Source organism: Heterocephalus glaber, unplaced genomic scaffold, assembly GCF_053883595.1.
Source record: "Heterocephalus glaber isolate CG9 unplaced genomic scaffold, H.glaber_assembly_v1.0 deba00001118, whole genome shotgun sequence".
Classification (NCBI taxonomy): Eukaryota; Metazoa; Chordata; class Mammalia; order Rodentia; family Bathyergidae; genus Heterocephalus; species Heterocephalus glaber.
In genome coordinates, this window is record NW_028258196.1 from 1043443 (window position 1) to 1057466 (window position 14024).

Genomic DNA, 14024 nt, shown 5'->3' on the forward strand with positions numbered 1-14024 from the left:
GCCTTTGTGATAGTTGTTAGATATAACAATTTGGCTTAGCTACATTCCCTAACTTTTAATCATACATTAATCTTGGTGTTGCTGCGAAGGCATTTTATAGATATAATTAAAGCCCATAATCCGATGATGTTAAAACCAAAAGATTGTTGTAGGTAATGTGAATGGCTTGATTCAATAAGTGGGAAAGTCTTAAGAAGAAGAAATTCCACTTCTGGACTTTGCTGTCACCTAAGAACTCTGGTCTGTCCTATGCTCGGCCAGCCCCGCCATTACATAAGACAATTTTTGGCATCAAATCTCATAATACGCTCTATATATTCCTATTAGTTCTGTTTCTCTGTTGAATCCTATGTGAGTACATATTTTCACACTTTATAGTTTGTATTATAAATAAATCACTATAGAATGAATTGGAGCATAAACAATAACTACTCCTCCTACATCTTTTTGTTGCCCCTTGGATGAAGTCCAACAGTCATGTGTTAGCTAAAGGTCTCTCTATAATACCTCTAATATTTTTTGCCATAGTAGTAATGTAGTAAATCATTACAGATACCCAATTCCAAAGATTTTTTACCTAAGTACATAACTTCGACCAATATTTATGGTTTGGTTTATAAAATGCTATAACGGTACTAGCCCTTGTTTTAACGCGTTGGCCCTTTTGTGCAGTTCCACCCCACCCCACAGGTGGCAGCAGCAGCTCTTTCTGGCATGCGGTTTTCAACGCGGCTTCGGTCTCTGTCAGAACCGACCAAGTCACTGTCAGAGAGGGGGCAATCGCCATAGAGTCCGTGGGTTTATGCCCATGATTACTTTCTGAAGGAGTCCTCCCCTGTGGTTATTCACGTGCAGGCTCGTGATAAGCAGAGAAACGCCCACCAGCGATGGCGGCCGGACACTGCAGGGCCGGCCCTCGAGGGCGCGGCATCCTCGCACCACCACCCCGCTCGGGCGCTGAATGGTGCAGCCCACCTGCGCGCCTGCACCCGGAAGTCGTCGCGGCGCCCTCTGTGTCCTACCGCGGTCGGCCGGGTCCATGGGGCCTCAAGGCGACGGCGGGGCACGGCCAGGCGCGGCGGGGCCGCGGTGCTCCGGGGGCCTCCGCGGCGCCGTCGCCGTGTTCGCCGCTGTGGCCGCGGTGTTCACCGTCACCCTGCCCCCGTCGGTGCCGGGGGGAGACTCGGGTAAAGTATGCGGGCCGCCCGAGCCGGGCCGGCCCTAGGTCTGCGGTGCTGGGCTGTGGCCGGTCCGCCGGAGTGGCTTTCACCGCCTCTCCACTTCCCCTGCGTTTTTATCTTCCATTTCTCTTTAGTCCGCACACATTACCGAGCCCTTCCTGCGTTTCAGACGGGAGGAATAGCGGAGGTCCTGTGCGCATTCTGGTGCTGAGAGCGCACGCCAGTCACTGGATAAGCAGCTGTATTTGAAGTGGCGCTAAGTTAGGGAGACCGCAAGGAGGACTGAGGACTGAGATGGGGCGGGTGGGGTCCTGCAGAAGGAGGTCAGGAAAGACTTCCCGGAGGAAAGGTTTTAGTTGAAACCTGAATATTGAGGAGCCAGCCAAGCAGAATATTTGGAGGGAAGACCTTTTAAAAAGTGGAAACAAGGTGCAGCTTAAAGCTTGCTGCTTCTATGGGAAAGAAAAGCCTGGCCGTGGGCCGTTTAGATGATCTGCACACTTGTTTTACATTTGAGACTAGAAGGTCCTAGTTGTGATTTGGGTTCTGCTTTACTACCAAATTAAGTGATCATCCAGGGATGCCTTATGGCCATTAGTTTTGCCAGAATGGTGCTGTAACTTCAGGCAGTGGATCTGTGGTTATCTACCAGGTCTGTCAGGCAGGAGTCCTGGTTAGTCTAACCAGGTACACTACTTAGGAGGAGGCCGCTGTCTGGTGTTGGCAGGGCTGCAGTCCTCCGCAGGCTCGGTTAGGGGAGTGTCTGCTTCTGAACTCAGGTCAGGTCTTTGCTGTGCCGTGGACTTCTGTCAAGAGAAAGAGATAGCGCATCTGCTTGACACCTGTCATTTTGTACCCTAATCCTGGAAGTGATACGCCATGGCCCTGTTTTATTCCTGGAAGTCTGTAAATCCAGCCCAGGTCAGGGGAGAGGATTACACCAGGAGTAGGGGATTACTGGGGTCCATCTTCAGTGCTGCCCACCACATCGAGAATCCTTGATGTTCCATTTTCCAGCTCATTACCTTCGCTTTTTCTCGTCCTGTTGAATAAATAGGAGTGCTGTTTCAGTAGTGTAGTAAGGAGCAGAGTAGCACATTTCCAAGATTCTTATTATAATGGAAAAAGCTTCATGTTTGTTTTAACATTGGAAAGCATTATTCAGAGGTTAGGTAGTTTTGTTTCTTGCTAAAAAAAAAAAAAAAAATTGACAGCTACTTAGAATTGTGTGGGGCTGCTGTATGGGTGGCATGAGTAATGCACTTGGGTGCTCATTAATCCTGGTTCCAATGCTTAATGTCAGTCACTGCTTTATCCCTCCCAGCTTCCCTGTGAGGTGGGCAGTGTTCTCGTCCTAGTGTAGATGAGAAAACTAAAGCTGTGTCCAAGTCGAAGCCAGTAAAGGCCACGGGTAAAGAACCCAAGTAGGTTAGCTTTAGAACTAAGAGGTTACTCTTGTAACCTCTACTCTTTGTCAAAGAAATTTGGGAAATTCTTTATTAAATCCACCACCACACACATAGTGATATTTAAAGTCTGTGGTTTTAACCGTGTTTTTATTAATACTGCATTTTTCCCCCAAAAGAACAGAGTTAATATATATACCTTGAGTTACCAAATTTTTCAAGTATTCTAATCTGTTTGTTTAGGTTTATCAAAATAGTGGTTGCTTCTAATTTTTTTATGTTTATTTTTAGGAATGATAAACTTTTCCAACTACATGGCAGTATGTATGGAAAATTTGTTAAATTATAGCCTTGATAATTTTATGTGTTGAATGTACTGTTCTCCTTGAATGTTTATGAAATATGTTTTCTATCAATAAATAAAACCTATCTTCAAACCATAGTAAAGCATTTATTCTTCTTCCTGTTAAGTCTTAAGTTATACTCCATAAATCCATCACATTGTGTGGCCTGCCAAAATTATTTTTTGTTCTACGTGAGACACATAGTTCATTTCTGAGCAGGAGTGGGAATCCAGCCTCCACTGAGTTAACATGTTTGGGTTTATGTATTTCAGTATCCTGTGGTTAGCAAACTTGTTACATGACACTAGAGTAGTATAAGTGAAATTAAAAAGGAAATGTTACATTTCCTTCTGTGCCACCCCACAAAGCTGTGAGTCCTAAATCTGAGTGTACTTCAGAATTCCTCCAGAAATTTGGGCCACAGTACCAGAGGGTCTTATTAGACTAGGGAGTTTTGGGATGTGGTCAGGGAATCTTTGAAACAAAGTAACACAGTGACCGCCAGGTAGTTGTGATGCAGAACTTAATGCTGAGGAAACTCCAGTGTGAAGGGTTGGGTGAAAACATTAGCTATGAGGCTGAGTTTGGTGTTTTGTTTTTTTTTTAACTATTCACTTCCTCCTTTTCTCAAATGCAATTTAGAAGCATTATTTCCCTTTAGCTCTTTATCCCAAGGTACATTACAGGTTTTGAATAGTGGCATCTTTTCTATTTGGATTTAAGTTTAACATTTAATAAGAGTTAATGGAAGTTTGTTAAATTCTAGATTTATTTTTATAGAAGAACTGCTGAGTTTTTTTAAAAATTTTTTTAATTTTTTTGGTTGTTTTGAGTCAGGGCCTCATTATGTAGTCTAGGCTGGCCTTGGACTCACTGTGTAGCCCAGGCTGGCCTGGAACTTGCAATGATCCTCCTGCCTCAGCCTCCCGAGTGCTGGGATTACAGGCATACATCACCATACCTGGCCCAAAAAGCTGATTTTTTTAAAATGTTAAAACTAAGCTAGAGAAAATCAGCTATTTTTTCTTAATGTTAAGTACAGTTTACATTTTAAATGGAAGAGAATGAATAGTGACCTTAAAAGTTTGAACTCATGGTATGTTTTGTCATCCAGAAATGTAAGAACAAAATCTAATCAAAACAGTTGGGATCAAAGAACACAGAGCTAATCCAGTATGGAGTACAACTATAAAATCATGTTTGCGAGTAGTTAGAACAATTCTACACATTTTTAGACCCGGGACAATTTCTTTTTGTGATAGTGCACGCTTATAATGCAAGCTATTCAGCAGGCTGACTCAGGAAGATTGCAAAGTCTACATCCAGCCTCAGCAACTTAGACCTGTCTCAAAAAATAAAACTAGTAAAAAACCGGGGGTGTAGGTCTATGGGAGAGCACTTGCTTTGCGTGTGAGGGGCTGGGGTTTAAGTCCCAGCAGGGTAGGGGCGTGGGAGGGAGATAGTACTCAGGATACAAAAGTACCTTGGTTTCCAGGGGGCTGGTCACTTGTGCTCCTAATGCATGGACATGAGCAGTGTGTGTCTGTGGATGCCCTCGTGGGGCTTCTGTGACGCACTCATTCACCCCAGATCTGTGTGCAGGGCTTTAGGTAAAATCTTGGTGCGTGGTCAGAGGAGCAAAAGGTGGCGGTGTCTTGTTGGGATCCTGAAGTGGATGCGATAATGTTTTTAAACTTGGTGGGAGAGAGATGGAAACAACTGGCCAGAATATGAGGCAGTCTAAATAGTGCTAAAGAGAGAGGCTCAGGCGGGTTCTATGGATTAGAAAAGTGATTGATTGTAATGGGGAGGTCGATTGTGGAAGGAGAGGAGTCACTGAGAAGGCAGCCTTGAGCCAGGTCTTGAAGGATTAGGGGAGGACGCTGGGAAAATATTCCAGGGTGAGAAAATGAGTGGTAAGAGGTGCAAAAGAGGACCACTCCAGGGGAGCACTGGGTGTTAGATTTCACTGGGGTGAGCCCAGGTTTCAGAGACACAAGCCTAGGCACCTTGAATGACTTGCTGAGGAAGCTGGACTTTATCCAGTAAGGAAAGAAGAGCAGCCGTGGATCTTTGACACCAGGCTAGGATCCAGCCAATGTTTTTGTTGTGTGGGGAGAGGGTGGCAGAGCAAATAATTTTGGTACGAAGATGAATTAAAGTTATCCACCAAGTCTATTGCTGTAGTCCAGGCCAGAGAATGTAAAGGTCTGAACTGTAGCTGGGCAGTAGAAATTAAAGGCAAAGTGGTGATAACTATTGAAGGATAGAAAACGGACATTAGTACTTTTCCAAATAAGTAATGGTAACTTTCACAAGTCATCGATATTGACCAATCTCTGACACTGTATTGTGCTTCAGTGTATAGGAAAGAGTCAGAAGGGGTCCCTGTGCTCTGGATACTTAAAATATTAACAAATGGGCATTGAGTTACTGGATCGTAATTGTTGGTCATAATCATTAACAGAAACTATATGTAAAGAATATAATGAGTCACTTGTTTGGAAAAATGTACTGCAGTAGAGTTTACCAAAAGAACCTAAAGGAAAATTGTTTGACAATATCCAGCCTAATTAATGCAGACAAGGACACATGGCAGGGTCCAAACCTCAAGTTTCTGTACATTTTATGTTTCCTAAGGTCTCCTGTTCATGGATTGTTTCTTGGGAGAACACAGTATGTTCCACTAATGCTATGTGAAAGTATTTTTATATAAGCAAACGAAGATGACTTAGGAGGGAAAATAAGCACTTTTTAAAAACCAAAATTCGCCTGTATTTCCACTGACCAGTTATTAAAAACTATCAAGGATAGTTCATTCAATGAGACTTAAGGGGGGAAGTATTCTTAGACTATTTCATGCTGCTAAATCTCTACAGATTTAGTTTTATCCAGTCAAATTAATGCAAAACCCCAATGCAAGCATTTGAATTTTGAAAACTTTGGAGAAGTGTCACTCTGTAATAGTAATTATTGGTTTTACATTATTTTTTCACAGGGGAACTGATCACAGCGGCACATGAGCTTGGAGTAAGTTATTAGTTTTATTGTTTAATCAATGCTCTCATTAACAGTTTTAGGAATTAAGAAAGTTTAATTAAGCATGAAATAAAGTAGATTAATTTATTTTCAAACCCTAGTTTTTAGTAACTTATAAGTACAGTATGTGACAATTTACTTTAAGTTTTAAATCCAATTAAGCTAAACTATAAAGGAAAGCCTGTAGTATATATACAGTAGCTGGCTTATTATCACCCCAAATTTTGTTTAAGCTGTGGAGAATAAAATAAATCGGGTTAACAATTTTAATAAGTTTATTATTTAATAAACTTCATTATAGTGCATGATCCCTTTAGGCAAGACCTTAGGACTGTCAGCATGGCGGTAATCCCATAACAGTGTGGTCCTTTCAACTTTCTAACCAAGACCATATTTCAGAACTTGCTTTTCTTCAGTAGTCTTTTAAATGACCCTAATGTACTGTAAACCTAGAGAACAAACTGCTGAAGAACTGATAATGAAATATGTCACCCTGTCTCTAGGTGACATGTGGTAGACACTGCCAAATCCACTAAGGAAAATACTTACTTGTATTGGCCTGGAGCATCACAGTGGGAAGCCACCCTTCCTTCACACATGTAGTCATTGGCACTTCTTACCTCCCTGAGAAGAGGGCTACTTTTGGATTCAAGCCTGTGCAACTCTCCCTTCCCAGATGCGAGCCTTCTAACTTGCTGATTTTCTGTAGGTTGCCCATCCTCCTGGCTACCCTTTGTTCATGCTGGTGGCTAAGCTGGCAATGACACTGTTGCCTTTTGGGACAGTCGCCTACCGGGTCAATCTCCTCTGTGGCTTATTTGGAGCAGTGGCTGCAGCATTACTGTTTTTCACTGTTTTCAGGTACAGTAGTTGATGAGTTAAAAATTAATTTTTAATAATTGGAGATGTGGTTTTGTATGAACAGCCACATCTAAGGGTTTACCCAAGACATGTGATTTCACCTTTTGAATATTCAGTAATGCTGTGTACATTTGAGCCTGCACATGATTACACAGTTGGTTCTGCTGCGTAGGATGGAACGAAGGTGTTACTACTTCATTATCACCTTTCTTTGGTTAGGCAGAACTAATGAGGTTTGTCATTTTAGGAGGATGCAGAAGGACCAGTTTAATTCAACAATATGAAGTTCATTGTTTTGTAAATGGTAAATGTCATTTAATTACTCATAACACTGCTGATGGGCAAAGGCCTGTCAGGCTGGCCTGAATCCACATGTGTTATATACCCTAAATGTTTGCATGTTGTATGCTTTTTGAAAAGAAGTTGTTGGCCAAGAAAGTGACATTTGGGGTGTGGTTTATTAAGTTTTCACTTTGTTCTGTTATAGCCCTAGGGAAGGTAGGCTGATGGAAGGCTTTCTTAGTTTGGGAGCTACTCTGCTTTTAAACGTTAGGTCATTAGTCTAGGAAATTGGCTAGCTCATTTGTCTTTGATGTTTTTGTCTCCTCTATTCTTAGTCTAATCAATGCCCAAGAGAATGATAATGAAAAACACAAATTATGCTTGGTGAAAAGGGAAAAATAAAGCACTTCTTCCAAAAACTTTTGACATTTAGGACCAGGGATTTAACTCAGTGGCACTGCGCCTGCCTTGCAAGCTCAAGGTCCTTAGTTCAATCCCTGGCACCAAAAAAAAAAAAAAAAAAAAAAAGCAATAAAACTTTTGACATTTTTTTATTAAAAAAATCATTTTTGTATGTAAATATAGTATAATTTGAATAGACATTATTTTAACTGTTACTTTTTGTTGACCAGTATTTATAATGTAATATCCATAACACTACCCTTCAGCTAAATTCTTTCTAAATTCCCTTTTTAACTATAGGAAAGTAAAAGTTAACATAATTATAACTCTATAAAGTTGTGCTCACTTCGGCAGCACATATACTAAAATATATAACTCTAAAGTTTACATTTAAATCTATTTGTAGAGAACTTTCAGATTCAAATATTTTTATTGTTGATCATTTACTAAATTTTTATCTATATAGTTTATTTAATGTTTTTATTTACATGTTTTCAGTGACAGCCAAATCTTTATAAAAGGCTTAAAATAACATCTCTGGATTGATTAGTGTTATGCATATACACTCTTTCTAAGTGGTTAGAATAATTTTGATTAGAACTGTTTCTTCTGAATCTTTTATAATTAAGAATTATTAGTATTTCCATTGACAAAGAAGTTGATCTTTTTCTTTTTAAATATCTTTGTTGAAATTTGGAACTTAATCCATTTTATATAGAATGTTAATTTTTACAATATATTTTGAGATAGTTAAAGGAAACTTAATATTTAATCTTTTTTAATATTTCATCCTTTTTAGATCTTTTATATAGCAAATACATGTATTTAAATGTTACATAAATATAAGTGGTTTTAGGCAAATGAAGCGATTCATTTTCTAAAACTTTTCCATTTTTCTTTTTTTTTCCCCATGTTTCTTAACGTATTGCTGATGCTATGCCACATGAGAACCACTATAAAAATTATATACAGAAATCTTTTCAGAATCTAAACAGCTTCGGACAATAATTTTCTTTTTTTGAATTGTCCACATTTAAAAATAATTTTTATTATGATGATAATTATATGACTTTTACATAAGCACAATAGCCTGTGGCCCTTTTCTTTTAATATACAGCATTAATGATAAATTTTTATACTTGCTGACATGTGTTTTGTTTTGTTTTTTTGACATGTGTTTTAAATTAAAACTCTAATACCACTAAATGGGGTATTTGAGTGGCTTTACTAATAGAGTACTTTGGAAAAGTTGCTTTCTTTCCAAAAAGAGATCTAACAGTATTATCTCTCACATACATTTTAATATGAAAATACTTCATTATTTTGAATACAAATCACTGACAAGGTACATGTCCTTGGGGACAACCTAGTTCAAGTGGCAGATCCGCTCTGTCAAACAATAGACACCCTTCAGAAAGGAGAAGCCATCTCTATGGTAATAGGACTAACAGTGGCCTATTGATTGAGTGGAAGAAGACATTATACAATGTCAGCTGGCTTGTTACAATTTCATTTGTCATATGACCTGAACTTAACCTCTGAAACCTTTCTCCTGTGAATATAAACTCAACAGCAGGACAGTTTTTGTGCAGCCATTGCAGTGATGGCTTTTTCTCAGTCCTAGCGTACAGTAAATACATTCCTTTCCAGGTGACTCCTCCACCAGAATTTGTTCAGGAGATATTTCCCTATTTTATTCATTTATAAACCAAATCATCATCCATTCTGCTGAATATTGGAGGGTTTGATCCAGGAAACAGTTTTATCCTTTCTTTCCCCCATCACTTAAGAGAACATTACTGTACACATGGGATTAGTGCTGACTGGTGTGCACTGAATTAATTCTTTTAACGGGTTTAGGGTTTTTTTCAGATAATTGTTCACATAGCGTTCACTATAGTTAGCTCTTGGGGTGGACATAAAGACCTTCTGTACTTTTTAAACAAAGATTGTATTTCAAAAGCAAATTTCTGTTTAAATGTGTTGATGTTAAAAGCTCCATTTTTTTCAGTAAACATGACTTAGATTGAAAGAACAATTTATTCCTTGTTTCCAATTACTATGTAATTTTTGTTTTTCTTACATCTTTCTCTTGCTTTTAAAAGCCATAAGATGTCATTAACACTGCATTTTTTGTCAGTCTTTCGTAATGGTTGGGCAAGAACTCGTTTATGTTTGCTTTGCTCTAACATAGCATATGAGTAAAGCAGCACAGTGAAAGCTGTGTCATTGTCGTTTATTGAATTAAAAATAGTAGGATTGTGGCAGTTTCTGTATTTATTTATGGATTGTTCCCTTCAGGGGCATTTTAAGCACGCATTATATTAGAGGAGTTTAATACATTTCTTTATATGAAATAATATCCATTTAATTCAGGTATATATCTGTGTATTTAAGTTATGTAATGAAGTTAGTGATTTATGGGAACTGCTGTTTTCTGTTTTAAAACCAATGAAGTAAATCATTTTAAAATTTAATAGTATATTTAAAGTGTCTTGTTCTATTTGAATTACACAAATCTCATTAATATAACGTTTAAAAGTTATAGGTAATATAAATCACAAATATACACACCATTTAACTTTGCTTAATACTTGAATTTCAGCATTATTTTCCGGCAAGCATAAAAAGGTCCTGTGTAGAGAACATGGAAGAGAACTGAAGTCGCTGTCCTCCAACATCTCTGTGCTTACATTTTATGTGTTCCGGTATTGCCAAAAGAGAAGGGATATGTTGATAGCATTGCATGATGATGCCTTACTGCAGGAAGATTTAACATGCTTACGATCTCAGATGACGGCACATCGTATTGATTTTGGTAGTTACAGGACAGGGGCTATATCCTTGACAGGCTTGAGAGTCAGCATATCCTTTTCAAACTATTAGTGTTCAAATGAACTATGGAAAGGGCGAAGCAGAAGGATAGCAAGTTTGAGCCCAGTCCAGGCAGTTTAGCAACTTAGCAAGACCCTATCTCAAACTAAAAAGTACAAAAAAGGGCTGAGGATGTAGCTCAGTGCAAAGGCCTTGAGTTCAAACCCCAGGAAGTAGTTGAAAAACAAAAAGCTTGTTGAGTGAAACTCTGTAGTTTTTATAATCAAAATTTAGTGTATTTTTTGAAAGTAAAATAAAGTCACTAACCATTTAATATGCAGTTTTTCAGATTTTTTTTTCTAAAAGGCACTGTTTCTGTAAGCTTACATAAAAACACTAATACCATTAACATTGTATAATATGAAATCAGATCTCAGGCCAGGGATTTAGCTCAGTGGCACCGCACCTGCCTCACAAGTTCAAGGTCCTGAGTTCGATCCCCAGTACCAAAAAAAAAGAAATCAGATCTCTTAAGGTTAAGTAGGTTCCCTAAGATATATGAATATTAATAGTTAAAAGTGTATAGAAACTAGGCCTGTTTATTACTAAGAACTTAGCAATTTCACCCATACTTAAATATCTTCTGGAAGATTACTTAATCCGCATATCTCAGGCAAGGGACTTTGTCATTTTTATGTTACATATTCTAAACCTTATGTTGCTGCTAAAAATTAATTTGATTATAGTTTTGGAAAGCAAGTACTTGATTCTGAGCCCTGTGTCTGCTATTCTTACAGCTTCTATTAGGATTCCATTCAATAAAGAATAGAAAATTAAAATGCCATACCTTAGAGAATGCAGACTCTCCTGCTTAAGGGACATTTGGATTTCAGGCTCAAAGAGTATTTTAGATTATTGCCATAGAGAATAATGTGAAACTCTTCCTAATTTCAGAAGTAACTATGCATAAGTAACAAATAGTCACTAAGTTTTTGTAGTTGGAGAAGAATGGAAAGTACTGGAGCATTAATTTCCATTCAGGAGAATATCTGTCTTGATCCCTGGTTAATTGATCATGTATTTCCCTCATGCTTGTATTAAAATTGCATTGACTCAGACTGGTTAAGCATATTAAAAGCTTGGCTCATTTGCATTTTCTTCTAAGTAGAGGGACATATTAGGCTCAAATAGTGCTTCATTTTGAAGGGAAAAAAAGCAGGGCAAAAACTCTTTTAAGACTGTAGAGTCTTTTCTGACAGCTAGTCAGAGTTAGAATTAGCTCAAGGAAATGGTAGTAATGCACTGGCTGGCCTAATCCCTTTGATATCACCAGGTATCCTCCTGTTCATGGGTTAATTGCTTTAAAAGCGAAGGCAGTATTCTGAGCGGTGGGCCGCTTCACCTTTTCACAGCTGTTACCATTGAGTGACAACTAAATCCCATGTGTAAGATGAGGAAGAGCTCAATCTCCAATTGGGAGAAAATTTATGTAAACCGCAATCCCTTCAGAATGTGCGGAAGTCATAGACTTTCTTGATTTACTCTGCTTTTCCCAGAAAGCTCTATTGTTCACTTTCCTAAGTCCCATCAACCCTTTGTAGCAGAATATCACAGCGGCAGCAGATAGCTTGAAATATATAAATGCTATCATAGCTCTGATTAATAGCAGTGCTTATGAGTCAAGTCTGATAACAGTGCAGCTCTCCACTCAATTTCAGATACTGCTAATGGAATCTGTCTTCTCCAATTGTAATATGAGAAGGCCTAATTTGCCATGGAGCTTGGAGCTGTCACCAGTAGGGGATTGTGGGGTCAGATGGGAGCTGCCAGGTTTTTGCCCTGCAGCTTGTATCTCTCACTTTGAATAGAGCAGCCCCCTGCCTGCCAGTTAGCTGATAGGCCGCCGTGGGGTTTATGCCACTCCGTACAATAGGAAAGGCTCCATAGGCTGACTTGATAATTGTGAAGCTAGCTCATATTTCCACAGCTACTGCGCTGCATAATTTCTAATAAGTGGTTTTAACAAATGTCAGATTATGAAAAGTTTCCTCAATTACAAAAACTTATAAAACATTTAAATTACTAAATCTGTTTCCTGCCGAGATCTTGCCACTGGAACCAGACATCAGTTATGGCTATTCTGATGAATGCATATATTTCTTTAAAATTATAAGTTATAAGTCATATAATGAGTTAAAATATTAAGATATACTTCATAACTTTGCATAAGGCCATTAATATTAAATAGTTTATTGAGTTAGTATTGCTAATGGAAGTAATTTGACACTCATTCTGTTGATTTTAGTTATTGGGGTGCTTTAAGTTTACATTAAGTACTTTTAGTTTCTTCATATTGTAGACATTACACAGTGTCTTCCTCAGTTCTCAGTTAAAAAGGATGAGTCCTGAGGAGGTACCTCGGCCAGCACTTGGGGAATGAGATCCTGGAATAGACTTTCAAGCACTTGAGCTGCTGAATGCAAAATACACTATCAAGATTGAATAACAGGCCAATCCTGAGGTCCTGTGTATTTTCACACATTTCAAATTGAACTGATTAAAATCTGTAATATGGGGGTTAAACTAGGCTGTCCCTCGAAAAGGTATTGAGGTTCTTTGGCGTACCATGGAAACTTGAGAAACCTGAGTAGGATTCTTCAAAAGACTAGTTCAGTGTTGTCTCTTAGATAATTCAGGCACAAGTTGATGGGATATAATAAAATGAGTTGTTTTAAACCTTGAAGAACTTTATCATTTGTTACTTAATAAGTGAATCTTAATTCTAATGGAAATCATGTGATTACATTTTATTTATGAAAGCTGTTCATAATCTTGTTCCTTCTATTTCAGTTGTGCTTTTATCCTTTTTGAAGACTTTAAAAAATTTCCTCCCAATGTCATATAGTGCTTTGAAATCAGGAATAATACTTTGTACTTTTCCTTTTAGAGGACTGGTAGTTAATATTTATGTAGCTGAAAATTCAGGGTAGAAACAGTTTTCCTTTTGATCGATTCTTGTGAAATAGAACTAACCTTGGTAGGATTTTATCTGGCCTGACAGTAAATTTATATAAAATGTGGAAAAAGAACTTACTTGCAAACTTATTTAAAGCAGAAATGTTTAAAAATTGCTGGCTTCAGAGATGCAACTTTTTGCCATGTCCTCAATTATTGATTTATGTTCATTAGGCCTAAACTTGGAAATGAAAAGATTTAGATTCCATAGCTCTCTAAAACAGCCACTGCAGAGCACTGGCGCCTAGGTGATGCCTGTGCCTGTCGCTGCAGGAATGCTGCATGAGCTCTACTCAAGGAAAGAGCTTCACAGTGCCTAGGGCTTTATAGCCGAGCTCCCTTTTCCCAGTGTGGCCATCCACCAGGTAGACAAGAAAGATAAATACATAGCAGAGATTATGTGAATGAGCCACAAGGGAACAGTTATGTCAGCTTCCTGAACGAGACCCAGAAAGATAAGATCGTGGAGGGTAAAGAATGATGGATTTGCTGTTGATTGTGTTCTGTTTCACCAGACTCCTTTCCTGCAGTCCCCTGCACCTTTGTAGTTGTTAGCCTGAATCTGCAGTAGCAGTAGCTTATTACATACGGGTGTTCGATTACTGCATGGTGACCAGCCAACTCTGAGCCCACTCACTTTGAGTAGGAGTTCTCAGTACAGATGGAGAGTAGTTAGTATA

At 38.6% G+C, this 14024-nt stretch overlaps 1 protein-coding gene across 6 annotated transcripts in view; it reads left to right on the forward strand.

Annotated features, from left to right (window-relative positions):
* Positions 1-990: 990 nt before the first annotated feature.
* Tmem260 (transmembrane protein 260) overlaps positions 991-14024 on the forward strand; it is a 57584-nt gene continuing 44550 nt past the window's right edge. For 2 of the 6 annotated variants that reach the window (XM_021249194.2, XM_021249197.2), the window contains exons 1-3: positions 1012-1187; positions 5930-5961; positions 6680-6831. In XM_021249194.2, coding sequence (XP_021104853.1) covers positions 1040-1187; positions 5930-5961; positions 6680-6831 — 332 coding nt within the window. In that variant the 5' untranslated portion in view covers positions 1012-1039. The other 4 variants (XM_004871082.3, XM_021249196.2, XM_021249195.2 and 1 more) reach the window with 4 other exon arrangements.